The sequence below is a fragment of the Euleptes europaea genome, chromosome 11 (assembly GCF_029931775.1).
Source record: "Euleptes europaea isolate rEulEur1 chromosome 11, rEulEur1.hap1, whole genome shotgun sequence".
NCBI lineage: Eukaryota > Metazoa > Chordata > Lepidosauria > Squamata > Sphaerodactylidae > Euleptes > Euleptes europaea.
In genome coordinates, this window is record NC_079322.1 from 59,884,336 (window position 1) to 59,904,801 (window position 20,466).

Consider the following 20,466-nt stretch of genomic DNA (forward strand, 5'->3'; position numbering starts at 1 on the left):
GTTTGTGCAATTTAGCAGGTTTCACAGTTTTTACAAAACAAGAGAGAACCTATTCTTGGTGTTTTTTTTTCCTTTAAAAATTGCACATGTTTCTCTGTGGGGTCCTGAAATCTATATCAGAATCAGTATTGCAGCCAATAATTTTAGATTTTCCATATACACACTGGTTGGAGATAGAATAATCAGGTCTTCATGTGGTTCCTTAAAAGCTCTGAGGCAATGAAGAAGAATATAGCCACTACAGTTCTTCATTGCCCATCCCTGCTACCCTAGCAGGAATGCCAGGCTACTGCCTGCTGCCCCTGGGAGGATCTGGGGGCAGGGACGGGCGCACCAGTGCTATGCCAGCGCACAATGTCCCTTCTGGTGAAAAACTAGATGTGCCAGTGCTCTTTTGTCACTATGTGGGGGCCAGTTTTTTCCTGCTCTTCAATTCCTCAGGGGCAGGAAATTGGGGCTAGGGGTAAGGTGGCTAAACAGGAGGCCTACATGATCTCCCAACTGCTGTGGATCCAAACTGCAGCTTCAGGATGTTTCAGGATGTGGTGATGGCTGCCAACTTGGAAGGCTTTAAGAGGGGAGTGGACATGTTCATGGAGGAGAGGGGTATTCATGGCTACTAGTTTAAATGGATACTAGTCATGATGCATACCTATTCTCTCTAGTATCAGAGGAGCATGACTATTATATTAGGTGCTGTGGAACACAGGCAGGACAGTGCTGCTGCAGTCATCTTTGTGGGCTTCCTAGAGGCATCTGGTTGGCCGCTGTGTGAACAGACTGCTGAACTTGATGGGTCTTGGTCTGATCCAGCATGGCTTTTCTTATGTACTTATGTTCAGGCAGGTGTGGTTGTATGGGCAAAGGGAGTGCAATATTAATGTGCCAAACTGTTTGAAGTAACAAGAATACTACAAGAGTGGTGTAAAAGCCAACAGCCCCCCTCCAAAAGAACAAACAACCCCCCAAACCCAAGGAAAATATGTACTAGGGCAGGTAGAAATAATCAAATAACAATAAAGGTAAAGGTTGAGCCTGCTCTGCGGGCTCATCACCTGACCCTCTTGGCTTGACCTCCCTCCTTTGCCAGGAGTCTACCCATCTCCGGGGTTGCTTTCTCCAGTGGTCTTGTCTGCCCACACAGCCATTTGAAGATGCACATTTTTCATTGATGGACTTTAGAGAATTAACAGTAGTTTGGACGGTGTATAGGTTGCATGTATTGGAATAAGTTTCATTTTATGATTGCTATCACTTAATTGAGCTAATGCTATTGCTGCATTTTGATGAATATATGATATTGTATGTTAATATTTGAGCCTGCGTGCTGTTCATTTGCTCTCCAATCCTACCCGATTTACAGCATAGGTGTTATTTGTTTGGTTTAACCCTTAGGTAGGTCCCAGAGATCTCTTGCAATTACAACTGATCTCCAGGCAACAGAGATCAGTTCACCTGGACAAAATGGCTACTTTGGCAATTGGACTTTTTAAAGCTGGAAGCAACTTGGGCTGTTTTGGCAATTGGACTCAATGGCATTGAAGTCCCTCCCATCCCTAAACCCTGCCCTCCTCAGACTCCACCTCAAAAATCTCCAGGTATTTCCCAACCCGGAGCTGGCAACCCTGCTCCCCTCTCCAAACCCCACCCTCCTCAGGCCCCACACCCCAAATCTCCAGATATCTCCCAAGCCGGAGCTGACAACCGTACCAGCACTCCACTTACCATACCGCTTTATTTCATACACTTCACTTTCAATAGGGCAATTGTATTAATCAATAGCAGGCATAAACAGGAAATTCCAGTAAAGATGGCAGCCGAAGATGAGATCGCTATTGTGGGGATAGGATGTAACTTTCCAGGAGGTAAGTCTTTAAGGAGTAAAAATATTGCACCAAGAATAATACAAGCAATGGGTCCCCTATCCACCTGGAATAGCATTTCAGTGGGAGTGGGAATGGGGAGGCAAGAAAGTTCCATTCTACCACTGGAAAATTTAGTCCTGATTCAGCCCAATAATTCCAGAACAAAAAACCACATAATGCCTTTCATTAGAAGCAACCAAAATATAATCAAACAGTGAGTAAGCTTTCAGAGATAGATTGGAGGCCAGTAGCACCTTAGAAACCAACAAGATTTTGGGGGTATAAGCTTATACCCTGAAAATCTTGTTGGCCTCTAAGGCAGGGGTGTCGAATGCAATTGTTACGAAGGCTGGATATGACATAAATGCCACTTGGCCATGCCTTGCCAGCTCAGATCGAGAGTGGGATGGGGTGGCTGCCTTGTCTGACTCGCTGGCCGGATAAGAGCTCTCAAGGGGCTGGATCCAGCCCGCTAGCCCTTTGTTTGACACCCCTGCTCTATAGCTCTAAACATTTATTGTGTTTTTGTTAATATAAGGACAACCATGCTGTTTTTCTCCTTTCTGCCTTACAAAGGACACATATGTTTTATTTAGACAACTGATTAACTGTTGGTTTTTATATTCTCAGAGGGAGAATTCCAGGGGGTTTTTTTCCTTCCTGTTTTGACCAATTGCTTTTGGTGCAAATCTAAACTTATTTTGCACCCAGCATTCCCTAATTAAGTTAATGATGTAACACTCTTGCCTTCCATTTCAAGATTAGACAAGATGCAGACAGGATGCAGACATGGTATAGCTACTCCATCATTTTTCTCTTCTCTCCCCCCTCCCCCATTTTTTTGGTATTGAACATTTAGCCTGATGAAGAGTTCTGGGGAATTCATAAGCTTGCTCATGGTTTGTGGTATTTTGAGTTCATTACTTGGACATTACAGATTACACAGGTTGGGGCTTCCTTTTTTCTGATAGCATAGGGGAGCAGAACAAGTGGAGAAACAGAAGGGATCCTCCCTGCTTTTCCCACACTTGAAAAAGTATGCAAGGTTTGCAAATTATCAGATAGGAAATGTCCTAATACCATTGTTGTAATGTATAGAAGAAGCCTCTAAGGGGCGAGTTTCTGCTTTGCATGTTATTTAGTTTTGGCCCTGCAGGGCTCCTGTATGTAAGTAGATTGCTGAGTAGCTGATTGTGAGGCCAACTAAAAGAAGACCATGCCAGAGAAAGAAATAGAGAGTTAAAGAGAAAACTCTTAAATTCAGACAAAGCTGATGTGGCCTTAACCTAATCTACTCTTTCAAAAACAGATGCTTTAAAATAAACTCAATTTTCGTAAGAATTGCATTGATCAAATTTAATTTGGCCTGCATTCCAAAAACTAATCATTCTCATGAACATTACATATGGATTGAACAAGAGATTCTTAAGTGAGACCTTGTATAAATAAAGACAAGTGAACAAGTTTAAATCATTAATTTTTTTTAATCTTGATGCAACAGGTGAAGGAATTGACAGTTTCTGGGAAGTGCTGGAGAATGGCAGAAACTGTGCTATAGAAATACCTCCAGAAAGATTTAACGTTAGAGAGTGGTATGATCCAGATGAAAACAAACCCGGTAAAACATGTACAAGCCATGCTGCTTTTCTTGATGAGTAAGTCAAATGACTAATACATCATTCAGGTTCTCAAAACATTCAGGTTGGGAATGGGGTTACTTTCCTTGTAAACTGACTTAACTAATTTCCCAAGTTATAAGCCTTAAATGTTTCTTAAAATTGATGACAATCACAGTGATAACTTACACAGAATAAATCTCCACACCATCTGTGGTGGTTATGGGGCAAAACTGAGGCCGAAGCAGCATATTATAGGGACATGCAAAGTACTGTTGATCCCACATCTTCCCCAGAACATGTAATTAAGAAAAGATGCGTGGCATAATGACTGCTTTGGCAGCTGTCTCATTTTATCCTTCTCTTCAGGCCCAGATGAAAGCCTGGTCTACACATTTAGCCAAGTGAGCAAAAAGCATGCTGACATGGTAGAATGGACTATATCACTGTAGACCAGTGGTTCCCAACCTTTTTTTGACCAGGGACCACTAGGACTTTTTTTGTTCGGTGCAGGGACCCCAAGGTTCAAAATAAAAATTCTGAGAATTTGAAAATAAACTTTAATCATAACTGTTAGTTAAACATTAAACTTAGAATAATATTTGAATATATATATTTTTATAATAGAGAACTTTTAATTGAAAATATTAATTTATTATGGGCTTACAACTTTGTTTCGCGGACCTTAATTTAGTTCTCGCGGACCCTTGGGAACCAGTGCTGTAGACCATGAGTGAGGGAATCACATTTTTCAGCGTTCTCCTACATCCACAGTAAGTGGAAGGGTAGCAACGCATGAGAAGGGCTACATGAGAACCTTTCTGCATGATCTGGGGAGCTTCTTCTGGAAGGAGCACTGAAAATGCGACCCTTCCACCTGCAGTCGGAAATGGTACATTCCATCCTGCAGCCTCATAACCACACTGCATTGTTGTGCTGCGTGGGTAGACCAGATCAAATACATTACAGTGGGGAAAAAACACAGCATGTCTGCTAGATCATGTACTGACCTACATATCCCCAGAAATGGATACTGGGGTAGGGGGAAGTGAGGTAACATTAGCAACTCCCCCTTCTACTCAGCTTTACTAACTTTTCCTTGCAAGGTGTGGAGCGGGGAGGTCAGGGAAATGCTAATGCAATGACAAATGTTTTCCCCGAAACACATTACCAAGAAGATGTATAAGGATATATAGATCGGTGACTTGCACACTCTTCCACGTTACGTGTAGTTTGGGCCTGAGGAGAAATATAAGATAAGATTTGGGGGCAGCGTATTTTGGCACAATTCTTTGCCACAGAACAATGTACATGACTGTTTATTTGCTAGTGGGGCTAGTTTCAGGTTTGGGGAGGCCCTCGAGAGAGAGGCCCCCTCACCTCCTCTGCCTACCATTGGGACCCCCACTCATGCCTTTCTTCCAGCCCACCTGCCATTGTGTCCTTCCCTTGCCCACTCATAAACCTTCCCCCAATATATCCTTTCCCCAGTAGTGCTGGGTGGTGTGTGCAGGTGGGAAAACAGCTGCCATTGTACACCACCATCATGTCCTTCCTGGCAGTGGAGGGGGGGAACTGTATGGCAGTGGGCCCTGCCAGAAACCCTTGGTCCCGGCAGCAGCACCACCTCAGGGTACGCTGACGCCAGCCCTGTTTGGTAGTCTAACAGCTGGGGTTGCTAGCAGGCCTGGAGAAAAGTTCCTGTCCCTTTAATAGAGGCTTAATGGGATGTTACTTGCTAGGTGATGTTATTCACCTCCCTGCCGTGAAAAGCTTCAACTTCCTGTTTGTGCACATTAAGCCCTTAATAAAAGGATAGGACTCTTTTGCCAGGCCTGTTGGCAACCCTACTTACAGCCTATAGGAATAAGCTGCAGTTTAATGTGCAGGCTTGTTGGACTGCAAATCAAACTGCAGATTGAATGTTATATCATGCTCCACTTTTTATTTTTTTAACAGATTTAATGCCTTTGACAACAAGCTATTTGGCATTAGCGATGAGGAAGCAAAGCGTATGGATCCTCAGCAAAAGCTACTCCTTGAATGTACCTACAGAGCACTGGAAGATGCTGGAGTCACTACTGAATCCATAAGTGGCACCAAAACTGGAGTTTTTGTGGGTGAGAAAATAGTTTGATGCATGAAACTGGCCTAAGAACATCAAATTATAATGTGAAAGTAGTCTTAACAGGATTTATAGCCTAGTACGCTTAGCAGTGGCCACAAACAATGGGTTGGATAATATTTACCCTTTTTTCATTCAATCTCACTGAATTCTTTTCTGTACTACATCTCTCATCCCACTTGGTTTTTGTCCATGCAGGTCCCATGATCCTAGAGTTGCCAAGTCTCCCACTATGGTGGGAGACATCCTGCTGGCAACCTGCACTTCCTGTTGCTACTTCTTTGGGCAGCGGGGGTGTGTGGGGAGAACTGCTATTGTCATGCGTGACGTGATGTCCCTATGGGGTGGTTTGCCAGTGCCTTCCCCAGTCATCTTCCCTTTACCCCCAGCAAGCTGGGTACTCATTTCACCGACCTCGGAAGGATGGAAGTCTGAGTCAACCTTGAGCCGGCTACCTGAAACCGACTCCCGTCGGGATTGAACTCAGGTCGTGAGCAGAGCTTGGACTGCAGTACTGCAGCTTAACACTCTATGCCACGGAGCCCTAGAAGAGTGGAAAACAAAGCAAGCGGATGTGGGGCGATGGGGAACATTGAACCAGTGAGAGGGTGCAGGAGGGGAGGGGGGAATAGAGCAAGTAGCATCAGTGAAGGAGAAAGAAAATTGATAGTGTGGCAGTGTGGTGACAAATGGAGATGTGGGGGTAATGGAGGAAGTGGTAGTAGGGAGATAGGAGGGGAGAGGCAAGGAGCCAGCAGGTGGTGAGTGCTAGGAAAGGGATTTCCCCTCCACTCTGAGTCCTTATGCGCTCATAATAACAGCAAGCTGTACTATACATTTGTATATCAGGTTTGGATTGGGCTTGTACATGGGGTCCCGGAAGAATGTTTTGTCTGGGCACCCTAGATGACTCCTGGTGGCTCCATTTAGAAAGTTGCTTTCAGTCGGTATTAATATGAATGGTTAGTCTAATTATGCAAAAGGCAACCGTGTCTTTAAAAGAGAGATTTGTGTTGAGTAGCAGATGTCTAGTGCAGTCCTAAATCAATGAGTTTAGAAGGATATAATTCTATTTAAGATTTCACTGACTGTGCCAGATTGGCCTAGGAGGCCCAGGCTGAAAGCCACACAGAACATAAGCCATGCTGGATCACACCAAGGCCCATCAAGTCCAGCAGTCTGTTCACACGGTGGCCAACCAGGAGCCTCTAGGAAGCTCCCAAACAAGACAAGTGCAGCAGCACCATCCTGCCTGGGCCACACTTAACCTTAAACTCATTAGAGGACTGTGTGCCAATTACACTCTCTCAAGCTAATTTACCTTGTGGAGTGTGGAGACAAATGCTCAGCCTCCCTTCCTTGGACAAAGAGCAGGCTAAAGAAGCAGAGAATTCAAGTGTTTGCCTATGTAACGTTCATGCTGATCTTAAAATCAGTTTTTCTGTATTTGCAGGTCTGATGAATCGAGACTTTATGTCTGTAACTAGAACAGATGTTGCCAAAATTAACCATTTTGATGACGTTGGGACAGCGATGAGCATAGCGGCCAATCGAATTTCATATACTTTTAATCTGCTTGGCCCATCACTTGCTATTGATACTGCTTGCTCGTCATTCCTATACGCTTTGCACTTTGCCTACAAAGCCATTAGACAAGGTACTGGGATTTAAATTAATAGATTTTAAATGTATTGTAATATAAACACTGTTTATGCACATCTTAAGATTTGATTCTTGCCAATCAGTTCCTGGGGGCTGTGTGACTGGAATACCTTACTTTCACTTTCATATATTTAAGCTTGAAATCTGCTTTTACATGTTTTGATACAGGAGACTGTGAAGCTGCTTTATGTGGAGGAGTGAACTGTATCATAGATCCGTGGACATTTGTATCACTGAGTAAAGCAAAAATGCTCTCTCCTGAAGGAACCTGCAAACCTTTTTCTAGAACGGCAGATGGCTATGGACGGGGGGAAGGTTGTGGTGTTCTTCTGTTAAAGCCACTGGCAAAGGTAGGATACGCATAGCATCGAAAATAACGCACATAACCATTACCAGTTCTTCTAACGTGTCCAGACCAACACCTGAATTTTGAACAGGGGTGTTTAGACTTCGTCAGTTTGGAACTTCTAGGCTAATTACCAGTTGATCCTAAATCTGCCTGAAGTAGTTCATCTTCAGACCCAACATCATTCATGCCCACTGCCACAGTGGCCTCTTTACTTTTCCTAATGAAACCTATTTGGCAATGGTGGTAGCAATGAGAAGGGCTGAGTCACTTGACATTTGCTAGGTCTTGCCTTTTAGGGAATCAAGAACTTTGAGAACATACAGCCATAGAGAATATGGGGAGGAGGGAATTCTATTCCGGGAAAGGATAAAAATTTTTAAATGTCATTGGTAGGCAATTACTAATCAAAATAGATTTGATTAATGTAATAGTTATTTTATTTTGAACATTCCTTGCAATCCTTTCCTCATGAACAGGCAAAAGAAGATTTCAACAAAATATGGGGCGTTATCAGCATCAGTGCCGTCAACCAGAATGGAAGATCTGTCACTCCCATCACCAAACCGTCTCAACAGGAACAGGAAAACCTGCTACGCAGCATTTATCCATCTCACGTCGATCCATCCATGGTGCAATATATCGAGGCTCATGGCACAGGAACCCCAGCCGGAGATCCCACTGAGGCTGAGAGTATAGGGAACATCATTGGTAAAAAGAGGTCTCCTAAACTGCCCGCTCTCAAGATGGGCTCCGTTAAAGGCAACATCGGGCACACAGAGTCGGCTGCCGGGGCTGCAGGTTTAATCAAGGTTCTTCTCATGATGCACCATGAAAAGATTGTCCCCTCCTTGCACTTTTCTGAGAGCACCAGCAGCATTGATACAAATAAATTACACCTCTCCGTTCCAACATGTGTGGAGATGTGGGAGGAGTCTAGTGAATTTGGCAGGGCAGCTGGGGTCAACTGTTTTGGATTTGGGGGGACTAATGCCCATGTTGTTGTCAGACAGGTTAAACAACCGCAGGTTCTTCCCCCAGTCAAAAGGCCTGTTGAACTGTTTGTCCTTTCTGCGGCTTCAGGTCACTCTCTCAAACTGACACTGGAAGACACCGCTAGACGTGTGAACACAAGCGAGTCGGTAACACTCCCAAATGCAGCCTATACATCTGTGTGCAGGAGGAGCCACCTCAACTTCAAATACAGAAAAGCATTTGTAGCATCTTCTCTGCAGCACTTAGAGCAGCAGCTTTTATCTGCAGCTGAAATGGAAATGGTCCCATTCAAGAAGGCTCCACAACTGATCTTTGTCTTCTCTGGAAACGGCCTAAATTTGAAAGGAACATTCAAGACTTTGTGGAGATCTGAACCAGTGTTCAGAGACAAATGTCAAGAAATAGAAAGATTGTTCCAGCAATGGATATCTCTTAGTATCCTAGAAGTGACTGAAAGTGGCCAAGATCATTTGAAGAGGCCCGAAATAGCCCAACCTTTGCTCTTCATCCTGCAGGTGGCCTTGGTGACTCTTCTGCAGCACTGGGGAATTAAGCCAACTGCTGCTGTGGGCCATTCAGTTGGTGAGGTCGCTGCTGCCCATTGTGCCGGCTTTATTTCCCTGGAAGATGCTGTCAAGGTCATCTATCACAGGAGCAGGTTACAGGCCAAAGTCACCGGAGGCAGAATGCTGGTTGTTGGTAACATCCCCCTTCAAGAGGTGTCAGAAGCCATTGGAGCGTACTCTGGGAAGGTTTGCATTGCATCATTTAACAGCTCTCAGTCTTGTACCTTGTCAGGAGATGCAGATTCCATCCAAGCCATTCAGAATGAGCTAGCTGAAAGCTTTGGTGGAAGAGATGTATTCCTTCAAGTTCTAAATGTACCAACTGCATATCACAGTCATATGATAGATCCAGTACTACAAGAGCTGACAGGAAGCCTATCCGGATTAAAGAAAGGGAAGCCAGAAATAGACCTAATTTCTACTGTAACAGGGAAGGCAGCTTCAGATGGTGATTTTGTCACAGGGAGCTACTGGGCCAGACAGGCTCGAGATCCCGTTTCATTTGCCCCAGCCATTCTGTCTTCAGTGGAAAACAAGCAAAACGTTGTGTTCATTGAAATTGGTCCCCACAGAGCATTGCAGAGGAACATTACTGAAACATTAGGAAAGCAAACTAAAGTCTTTCCTTCCTTGCAAATGGACAGAGAGTATGAGGCACTTCTTGCACTCGTGAAAGGCCTGTTTGAACTGGGAGTCAATCCAGATTGGCCACATCTCTATGATGGATATCAAAGCGTTCCAGCAATGTATCCCAGGTACCAGTTTGATCATAGGAAGCTAAACTCGCACATTAACATGCTGCCACAACCGATTCACGAAGCCTCAAACTTAAACCACCCTTTAATTCACAGTGGCAGTAATGACAGTACAGAATTCAAGTGTTCCATATCTAAGGCGCAAACATCGTACGTCTATGGACACAAGCACAATGGTGTCACTTTAGTTCCTGGTGCCTTTTTTGTTGAACTTGCTTTAGCAGCTGTGTTTAGCTCAAGGCCAAAAATCCCCTTAAATTTCTGTCAGTTGATGGTGAGGTTTACCTCACCATTTGTTTTAAGTGAAGAGTCCCATGATTTGAAGATCAAAGTGGAACTGCAAAAAGCAGCGAAATATTTCAAAATACTCTCCCCATCAGGAACAGTTTATGCATTGGGACATGTCACATGGTACCAGGAAATATCACTAGAAGAAAAGAGTATTTCCTGTACAGACATTTTTCAGCGGTGTAAGTCTTTGGTAAGCAGTGATGAAGTCTATGAAATGTTATCTTCCTTTGGATTCCAGTATGATTCAAGAATGAAGCAGATCAATGATATATTTTATTGTGAAGAACTGAAGGAGGCTATTACTATCATTAAGGTGAACAAACAAACTGCAGTAGAAATGCACGAGTATTTTATCCATCCAATACTCTTAGACTGTTTTCTGCAAATGACAGGGGTGGTTACTACAAAATCTTTCAAAAATGGTGTAGGATTTCCTTCTTCCATAAGCAGCCTTATAATTGTCAGGCCTTTGGAAGAGGAAATGTTGATATATCTGAAAATAAGCAAGTCTACCGAGAACTACTTAGAATTCTGTGGATGCTTTGCAGATAAACATGGTTCCATCTTAGCCGAGATGAAATGCGTTAGGATTACTCTTATGAAGGAAACTTCCAAAAGTGAAAATGATGTATTGTTTGAAAATAAATGGAAGGAAATACCTCATTCCCACATGATCCAAAACTCAGGAGATGTACCCAAGGTAGCAGTGTTTGCTGATAACATAGGAGTCTCTCAGCAGCTCAAAAAATTCTTACATAAAGATTCTAGGTTTTTGATGTACAAACATTGGGAAAACTTGTTGGAAGTCAATAGCTTGGAATCCCCTGTACAGGCAAAAATTAAACTGGAGCTACAGGATTACAGTGATGTTTTGTTTTTGTGGGGAATCTACCGATTAAACGAAGGAGATCCAGACTCTGTTGTTGCAAATTTGTCAAAATGCTGTGAAGCTCTTCGGCAACTTATTATTGCTTTGAGAGAGAAGAATAACCGTTGTTCTATCAAGATCATCACATATAGGACTACAGAGAAGTCCGTAGACCACATTAATCCTGGCTTTGCTTTGTGTGGCATGGTGCGAAGCTGTATGGTTGAAGTTTCTGAAATCACATTTCAGATGATTGATATCAGCTCCACAAGCACAATGGACATCTCAGCCTTAGCAGATGTTTTAGCAGAATGTAAAGATAATTATCCTGAAATCTATATAAATCGTGGGAGAATATACATTTCTGAGCTCAGACGTACTTTGTTCAATGATGGACCCGACGATATACCTTCTCGAGCTTGTCAAAATACCGAGCTGTTCAGTCTTTACACTTCTGATCCATATGAAGTGAGGGACTTATTTGCTGAACTGGATGATACCACCGATATTCCTATTGACGATCATAGTGTTGAAGTTCAGATTGAAAAAATAAGTCTCCATTCTGAAGACTACTTTCCTGTTAGCGTCTCTAGCTGTAACTTTGGGAACACATTATACTGGAATTCGCAGATAGTTGATAAGCACAGGCTCTTAGCTCTGGATTGCAGCGGGACAGTGGTTGCAACTGGCAGAAAAGTGAGAGAGGTCAAGGTGGGAGACCATATTGTTTCATGTTACCCAGTTACTGCATCTTCCAGAATCAGGATCCCAGGGTTGGTTTGCTTTAACACTCAGAAATTCCCATGCTTTGAAACTGTGCCTTGTGTGTCCTTGTTCAGAGTAGCATGGGAAATTCTGCATCAGACATTGCCAGAAATGAAGCAGAAGGGATCTTTAGGCATTATTTCTACAGAACCAGAGTCAGTTGTGTGCAAAGTGATGCATCTGTCAGCTCAGGAAGCAGGATGGACAACCATATGCACAAGTTCTGACACTAATCTGAAGCAACGCATTGATCAATGCAATGTCCTTGTTTTCCTACCTCCCCTAGAAAGGTTGCCCAAAGATATTTTAGGTCTCCTTTCAAAACTCCGGCATGTGGTAGTAATATGTGACAACTGCCATGCGGAATGTCTGAGATCTCTCATTGGAACTGATCATGAAAACTTTCAAATTCATATTCTCAGTCTTACCAGTGTTTTCCAGAAAGCATCTTTGAAGAAAAAAATTAAGCCTTTTTCCAGTTGGATGAAGTCATTGCAACTCAAACAGTTTGTGAACCTGCCTTGTTCAGTTTTTCAACAAACTGAGAAGTGTGAGAGCATAGGCTCTTCAGCCTCATCCCATTTCACCAGAAAAGCTGTCCCCCTTGTAATGTTAAAAGGTAGTATGCACAGCAACCATTTTTCAGATATACCATTGTATGGAGGAAAGGGGGAAATATTTAAAGAGAATGCTGTTTACATAGTTACAGGAGGACTAACCGGGCTTGGCTTTGAAACAGTGAGATTTATCGCTGAAAATGGAGGAGGAGGCATTGTAATTCTTTCACGGAGAAACCCAAGTGCTGAGAAGCAGAAAGAAATAAGGGATTTGCAGCATCAGAATAAACGGAGCAGAATAATCAGTCTGCAATGCAACGTCATCATTAGATCTGATGTTGAGAAAGCTATTAGTGCAATCGGCAAAATCTTTCCCAAGTGTCCGATCAAAGGGGTGTTCCACAGTGCTGTGGTTTTACGTGATGGATCCATTGAAGCCTTGGCCATGCCCCTCTTCAAGGAGGTTTTCAGTCCTAAGGTTGCAGGAGCCATGAATCTTCACCATGCTACTCAAGGGCAGGATCTCGACTATTTCGTATGTTATTCATCAGTCGCTTCATTTCTTGGAAATTCAATGCAAGCCAACTATGCTGCGGCCAATTCCTTCCTGGACCTTTTCTGCCATTACAGGAGAAACTGTGGACTAGCAGGACAGTCCATTAATTGGGGTGCCTTGAATCTTGGATTACTGCAAAATCGAAATGAAATTCAAAATCTCTTGGAATCAAAAGGTATAGCGATTCTGCAAGTGAATGATTTTCATGAGTATTTAAAATGCAGTTTAATTCTGAACAATCCTCAACAAGCTATCATAAAGTTCAACTTCAAAAATTTAACCAGTTATTTCATTTCTCAAAATCCTGCATTCAGAAATCGCATGAATTCAGTCTTCATGGAAATGAGTGGCAGTAATTTTGAGCATTCAGAGCAAACTGTATCCCAGGACTTGGCTCCAGTTAAATCTGAAGATTATATCATGGCCTTGGTGAGTCAACTCAGTGGTACAGACCCAAGTGATATTGCAATGAAGGAATCACTTTTGTCCAATGGCATTGATTCTATGTTAGCCATGACTCTGCAGAATCACATTTCCCAAGAACGACGAGTCACTATACCACTTGTGAAGCTACTTGATCCTCATACCACAGTGTTTAACCTTGCATTGCTTCTAGAAGAAAAATCTAAGGAAATCAAAAAAATCTGACAAATAATGCTTCAGGAAAACGAAATACTGTAAAAAATGCCGATATTTTTACAAAGTTGACCATTTTCATATCACTTTTGGAAGTCTGTGTGTGTGTGTGTGTGTAAAGTGCCATCAAGTCGCAGCCGACTCATGGCAACCCCTTTTGGGGTTTTCATGGCAAGAGACTAACAAGGTGGTTTGCCAGTGCCTTCCTCTGCACAGCAACCCTGGTATTCCTTGGTGGCCTCCCATCCAAATACTAACCAGGGCTGACCCTGCTTAGCTTCTGAGATCTGATGAGATCAGGCTAGCCTGGGTCATCCAGGCTAAATAATAAAATAGACTTTTGGAAGTCTAAATAATGATAATAAATTACTAATACTCAACAGCAGCCACAACTTGAAGTAGCTGGAACTAAATTCTTATTTCATGTAACATTCTTTTCACTGTGGATTTCCAAGGAAATGTACTAATTTAAATCAGTTAAACATTTTGGTTTTTATGTTTCCTTTCTCTTTTGAAATTGGGTGCAGGAGCAAGAACGTATTAGAAAACCAAGCACGGAATTGAATCCTGTAGCACTTTAGAGACCATCAAGATTTTTGGGGTATAAGCTTTCAACAGTCAAAGTTCCCTTCATCACTGTAAAATTTATACCCCAAAAATCTTGTTGATCTCTCAGGTGCAACAGGACTCGAATCTAGTTGCTCTACTTCAGACCAACACGGCTACCCTCTGAAACACAGAAATGTGTCATAAATGTACACACCATGTTCCACTGTAATATCTGTGTTCAAAGAAGATGTTGCACTGTATTTTGTTTTACACCTTTCCTTTAAAATATAAAAGTAGTGGCTGTAGCTCAGTGACATGCAGAAGACACTAGGTTCCAGTTCCTAGTATTTTCAGTTCAAAAGATATTGGGTATTATCTTCAACCTAATTTTAAACCTTGCTATATTAATTAAGACACAAAGAGATGGTAAATAGAGAAGTCTGTGTTTTTGACAATATCCTTAACAATGTTCAGTGTATTGATGAAAACGCTCTCCAAACTAAATTAGGCAGTCAAAACATAAAGTAATAAATAATGTGCTGTCAAGTTGCAAGTGGCTCATGGCAACCCCATCCATGGGGCGTTCAAAGCAAGAGATGAGCAGAGGTGGTTTGCCATTGCCTTCCTCTGCTCAGCAACCCCAGTCTTCCTTGGTGGTCTCCCATCCAAGTACTGACTGTGACCAACTCTGCCTAGCTGCCAAGCTCAGATGAGCTCAGGCTAATCGGGCTGCTACCAAAAAACAAAGTAGTATACAAATCTAAAAAATGTGTAATTTTATATAGAATTCTACTCCTTAAACCACAAATTTCCAGGGACCTAACTACTTTTAAGTTTTTCATAAAATTAAGCCCAGTCAGGGAAAAGAGGTTATTCTTCTCAGCATAACATTCATTATAATTATATTGGTTGTACAATGTAGGCAAAGAAGTTTATCTGTTAATAAGAAAGATTGAGAGACCCTCTTTGTGGAGTAGCATAGTCTACTGATGTCCAAACAAGGGAACAAGCATTGATGTGTTGGACTGTCATTCCACAAAAATGCAGCAGTATGTTTACAAATGTATCTATGCTGGAGAGTCATCATCATCATGGTTCATGTATAGTGAATTTGTCCTATAATAAAACATTTCTGGCCCCTTCATATTTACCAAGATGAGTAGAATAGTACAGCATTCTCATAATTCCATCCTGAGGTGAGCACTCTGGGATTTAGCAATTCACCACATAGAGAATTTATTTTGTGTCTACTCTCAGCGACTGCTGTTTCTCTCAGCATGTACAAAGACAAGCAGAGGCTGCCCACCCTTGCTTTCTATGCCTGTTGCTCACTGGAAAAATCACAGATACGTTGGTAAAAATGCTTGGTTTAATTGTGTGTGTGTTAAGTGCCATCAAGTCGCTTCCAATTCATGGGGAGTCTATGAATCAATGTCCTCCAAAACGGCCTATCCTTAACAGCCTTGCTCAGGTCTTGCAAACTGAAGGCCGTGGCTTCCTTTATAGAGTCAATCCATCTCTTGTTGGGTCTTCCTCTTTTCCTGTGCCTTCAACTTTTCCTAGCATGATTGTCTTTTCCAGGGACTGGAATTGGTTCGATTATATCTGTAAAATTGTAGGCCCCCAAAAGCAAACTTGGCTACTTGAAATAGCTGGAAGCCATTGGCGCAGTTTTGCTGCAGCTTGGATTCTTATTTTGAACAAAACTCTAATAGTGTAGTTCCTTACTCCAGACAACTGAAGCAACCTTGTGTTTTAAGTAAATTCAAGTGAAATCTGAACAAGTAACTGATAAACTAAAGCAAGCCCCTCAGTAAAAACAAGTATCTAGCATTTTGAAGTAAATTCAGTGTTACCATCTGAAAACAACCAATGCTCTCTTGTACATTTATGACCAACCTATGAAAGGTAAATGTCCCCTGTGAAAGCACTGGGTCATTCCTGACCCATGGGGTGACATCACATCCTGACGTTTACTAGGCACACTTTGTTTTACAGGGTGGTTTGCCAGTGCCTTCCCCAGTCATCTTCCCATTACTCCCAGCAAGCTGGGTACTCTGAAATCAAGTTTTCCTGTTTAAATCCTCATCCAATGTTGCTGTTATTAATAAAATCTGTTGTTTTGAACTTTTACCTCATCAAGCCTCTGTGTGCCATCAATTTTTGACGGACATCATTTTGTTGAAAGATCGTTCTCCCCCTCGATCAGCAAAAAAATGGGAGTTTTAGAGGAGATTGCGAAGTACCAGTTGGGTCTTGATGATTTGCCTAAGGATCCTGGCCAAGAGATTGAAAACCAGTATTCCAAATAACTAGAAAGTTTGTACTGTTGTGTGATGCACATGGTTCTCTGAAATTTTGGTTGATCTTAATAAAAGATATTACACAATTTATGTGTTTGGCATTTGTCTGTGGATCGATACCAACTATTTGCAACATTTGCCTATGAAGTAGCCAGAAAGCAAGCAAGCACACACACACACACACACACACCAAAGCACCAAGAGTTGTTTTGTTTGCTGATAAATTTGGAACAGCACAACAACTCATGAATTACTTACACAATAAGTCTAGATTTGTAATGTATCAGGACTGGGACAAACTATTGGTGTCTAAGAGAATAGATCCAAATGCACAAGAGGATTAACCTGGAGCTGCAGGGCTACCAGGATGTTCTGTTTATGTGGGGAATCCAAAAACTAAATGAAACATTAGCAGATAGAAAAGGGCAAGAGTCCAGTAGCACCTTAAAGACTAACAAAAATATTTTCTGGCAGGGTATGAGCTTTCGTGAGCCACAGCTCACTTCTTCAGATACAGCTAGAATGTGAATCCATCTGTCTTTAAGTAGAGGATTCACATTCTAGCTGTATCTGAAGAAGTGAGCTGTGGCTCACGAAAGCTCATACCCTGCCAGAAAATATTTTTGTTAGTCTTTAAGGTGCTACTGGACTCTTGCTCTTTTCTACTACTGCAGACAGAGTAACACGGCTACCCACTGTGAATTAGCAGATAGAGTCCTAAAGTATTCAGTAAGGCATTTCGGCAAGTTGTAACTGCATTGCGAGAAAAGAAGACCAGTTGTTCTATCACAATAATAACCTATAGGACATCAGAAGGGAAAATAGATCACACAAATCCTCGCTTTGGGCTGTACAGGCTGGCTCGAACGTGTATGGTCAAAGTCCTTGAAATCACATTCCAGATTATAGATGTTAGCTCTACAAGTACAGCCGACATCTCAGCCTTAGCAGAAGTTTTGGTAAAGTATAAAGCACAGCGTTATCCAGAACTCTGGATTAATGAAGGATTTATAGTTCTGAAATCAGGCGCACCCAGGTTGAAAGCACAGCTTTCAGCTTACCTTCCCAGCCCCTTCAGAAGTCAGAAATGTGCATTTTGTATACGTCAGATCCATATGAAGTGAACAATCTATCAGCTGAAGTCACCAGATGCACTAGTCATCTTGGCAGCCACAGTGTTCAAATTCAAACTGGGAAAATCAGCATCCACTCAGAAGACTATTTTCCAGTTAGTGTTTCCAGCTGTAACTGTCTGAGAACTTTATACTGGAATTCGTTGACAACAGGTAAACATAAAGTAATAATGCTAGATTTCAGTGGAACTGTAACAGCGACAGGTAGTGAAGTGAAAAAGATCAAGGTAGGAGATCATATTATTTCATGCTATCCAGTTTCTGCAGCTTCAGTAGTTAATATGCCAGAAACAGTTTGTATCAATGCCCAGGAATTTCCATGCTTTAGAAATGTCCCATGTATGTCATTCTTCTGGGTAGCATGGGTAGTTTTACAGCAAACACTGCCAAAGCCCAAACATGGTGAAATATTAAGCATTATTTCCACTGAGCCTGAGTCAGTTTTGTGCAAAATACTTGCTTTCTCAGCCCAGGAAGCAGGATGGAAAACAATACCTACAAACCATACAACTGGTTTATGGCAATGGGTTAATCAGTGTAATGCTCTAATTTTTCTGCCTCCACTAAATGGACTATTTAAAGAGGCCCTAACCTGTCTTTTCCATCTTCAAGATGTTGTATTGGTTCATGGTAATCAGCAGCCAGAATGTCTGCGGTATCTGATTGGGAGTGCTCATGAAAATGTCCACATTAATACTGTTAATCTTATCCATATTTTTCAGAAAGCATCTCTCATACAGTCCCAGAAGGATATCTACTGGTGGCTTAAATGAATGAATATGAAACAAAGCATCTCCCATTTTCCATTTTTCAGCAAACAGGAAATTCTGAAATAATGGATATTGCTAAGTCCTATTTCCACTGCATTAGTGTCCCAGTCGCAGTTCTTAAAGATGATTTGGAGGACATTAAAACATCAGATGTAACAATGATTCAAACAGATAGGGAGCTATTTAAGCAGAATGTAGTTTACATAGTCACAGGGGGATTAACTGGTCTTTGCTTTGAAACAGTAACATTCATTGTTCAGAATGGAGGGGGTCACATTGCAATACTTTCATGCCGCAACCCAACAGCTGAGATGCAAAAGGAGATAAATAATCTTCAGGATCAATGTGAAGACTGCAGAATAGTCAGCTTGCGGTGTGATGTTGCTTTCAATTCCAAGGTTGAGAAAGCTATCAAGTTGATCAATAAAATTTTTGGAAAAGAGAGTGGACATACCTCTTCTGAAAATACTGGACCCTCACTCAACTGTGTTGAATCTGATTCTACATTTGAAAGAAAATCTGAACTCCTCAGATTCTCATGTAGCTGAGGATGTCGATGATAGTAGCTGGTTGTAGGAACATTCCCCTCCCCCTTCCTGGTAAAAACAACAAAGCACCTTTTTCACATCTTATACATAAAACACATTTATTATAATACAACTGAGCCTGCCTTTTTTCCTCGGTCTTCTTTTCGCCTACCAATTACATCTTCAGCAGGTCAGAGCAGCAGTTCCTTCTGTAGCCCCCTGGGCTTGATCCAAAATTTAGAATTCTGATATGGATTTTAATACAGTGTAGATTGTCCTATCATTTAACTGTACAGGACTGAAAGTTTAATAATTATAGTGGGGTTTAATGTCATAGAATCATAGAATCACAGAATCAGAGTTGGAAGGGACCACCAGGGTCATCTAGTCCAATCATGTATTCTGTCAATCATGTATGCTGTGTATTTTATATAGAAACCTCTCTAGGTTAGCTTCTGTTTAATATTAGCAGGCCAGCATTTATTTTGCTTCTTATAATTGCTTTTTCCCCTCAGTTTCCTCAGTGATAACCACGTGGAGTGAACCAGATCTGTTGTTCACTTGATAGCATACGGGCCTGCCTAAACCTCCCGGACGGGACCTGGCAACCTGCTATGCAGGCACTCGACTACTGTGCTGGCCGCGCGCCCACCCCAAACGCTACGGGATGGTCGCTGTGCGCTCCGTTGTAACGGACTCGGCCGCTCCTGCGAGCGCCGTACAGTTAGCAGCCAGGAAGCAGATGCAGGGACAGCCTCCAGTGAACCTGAGAGAAGCCATGTTCCTGTACAGATTCTGTTCCAGCCGCAGCCATGTCATGAGAAGCAGAGTGTCACATAGTCAGTGCCAAACCCCCCCTTGCAAAATCCACCGCTTAATGGGTCGTCAGCAGCGATCCTGATATCAAGATGAGTCGTTTCTCCAGATAAGCAGCAGCGATCTCAGGATATTTGCATAGATCGCACTCATTGTTCCAGTATGTTAATCTCGTCAGCAGAGATTTTCCAGTTCCTCCCGGGATGCAAAAGCCATCGGAATCAGAATAGATTTCCAAATTCTCACTACCCCACCCCGGTAGCCACAGCTTAGTCCTTTGTCACCTTTTTGTCACCTGGGAACCTAGAAGAGGTGAAACCCCTCTCCCCGCCCCCAGAAAAACAGTATATCTGGGGTGCCCCCAGCCCACTACCTCACCTTAGGTCTTTCCTGGCACCTTTGCCGTTAGTCTGTTGGTTTGGTTTTGCGCAGCCTAACCACGCTCCCTCCTGCCTTGCTGGTCAAGTCTACGGGAACCCCTGCCCCCAACTCGGCTTTTACTTTTCAATCTGTTTTAGTCTACGTGAATTTGGACAACACCTCATCTAGATACGGTAAATATACCGCACCAATGACCTCCTGCCAAGCTGGCGTCTGTGCTTGTACTCCTCTCTTGATATTCCTAGATTCTCTGTATGTTTGTGTGCATCACTGAATTGAATGAAAAAGACAAACATTATTTAATTTGGAATCCATTGTCTGTCTTTATTCAAGGTCTCATTAAACGGATTCTGGTATAGCTGAGTGCGACCCCGCTTTATAAA

At 42.4% G+C, this 20,466-nt stretch overlaps 1 protein-coding gene across 1 annotated transcript; it reads left to right on the forward strand.

Annotated features, from left to right (window-relative positions):
• Nucleotides 1-1,810: 1,810 nt before the first annotated feature.
• LOC130484209 (uncharacterized) lies at nucleotides 1,811-18,935 on the forward strand. Its single transcript, XM_056857110.1, has 7 exons — nucleotides 1,811-1,865; nucleotides 3,367-3,520; nucleotides 5,441-5,601; nucleotides 7,060-7,263; nucleotides 7,437-7,618; nucleotides 8,094-13,517; nucleotides 18,801-18,935. The coding sequence occupies exons 1-7, from the start codon at nucleotides 1,811-1,813 to the stop codon at nucleotides 18,933-18,935; spliced, it is 6,315 nt and encodes a 2,104-aa protein (XP_056713088.1).
• The last annotated feature ends 1,531 nt before the right edge of the window (nucleotides 18,936-20,466 follow it).

Coding starts and splice junctions, on each gene's coding strand:
- LOC130484209 (XM_056857110.1), top strand. CDS start 1,811: ATGGCAGCCGAAGATGAGATCGCTATTGTGGGGATAGGATGTAACTTT. Junction 7,264..7,436: donor CTACAAAGCCATTAGACAAG/GTACTGGGATTT, acceptor GTTTTGATACAG/GAGACTGTGAAGCTGCTTTA. Junction 13,518..18,800: donor ACATTTCCCAAGAACGACGA/GTCACTATACCA, acceptor TTTTTGGAAAAG/AGAGTGGACATACCTCTTCT.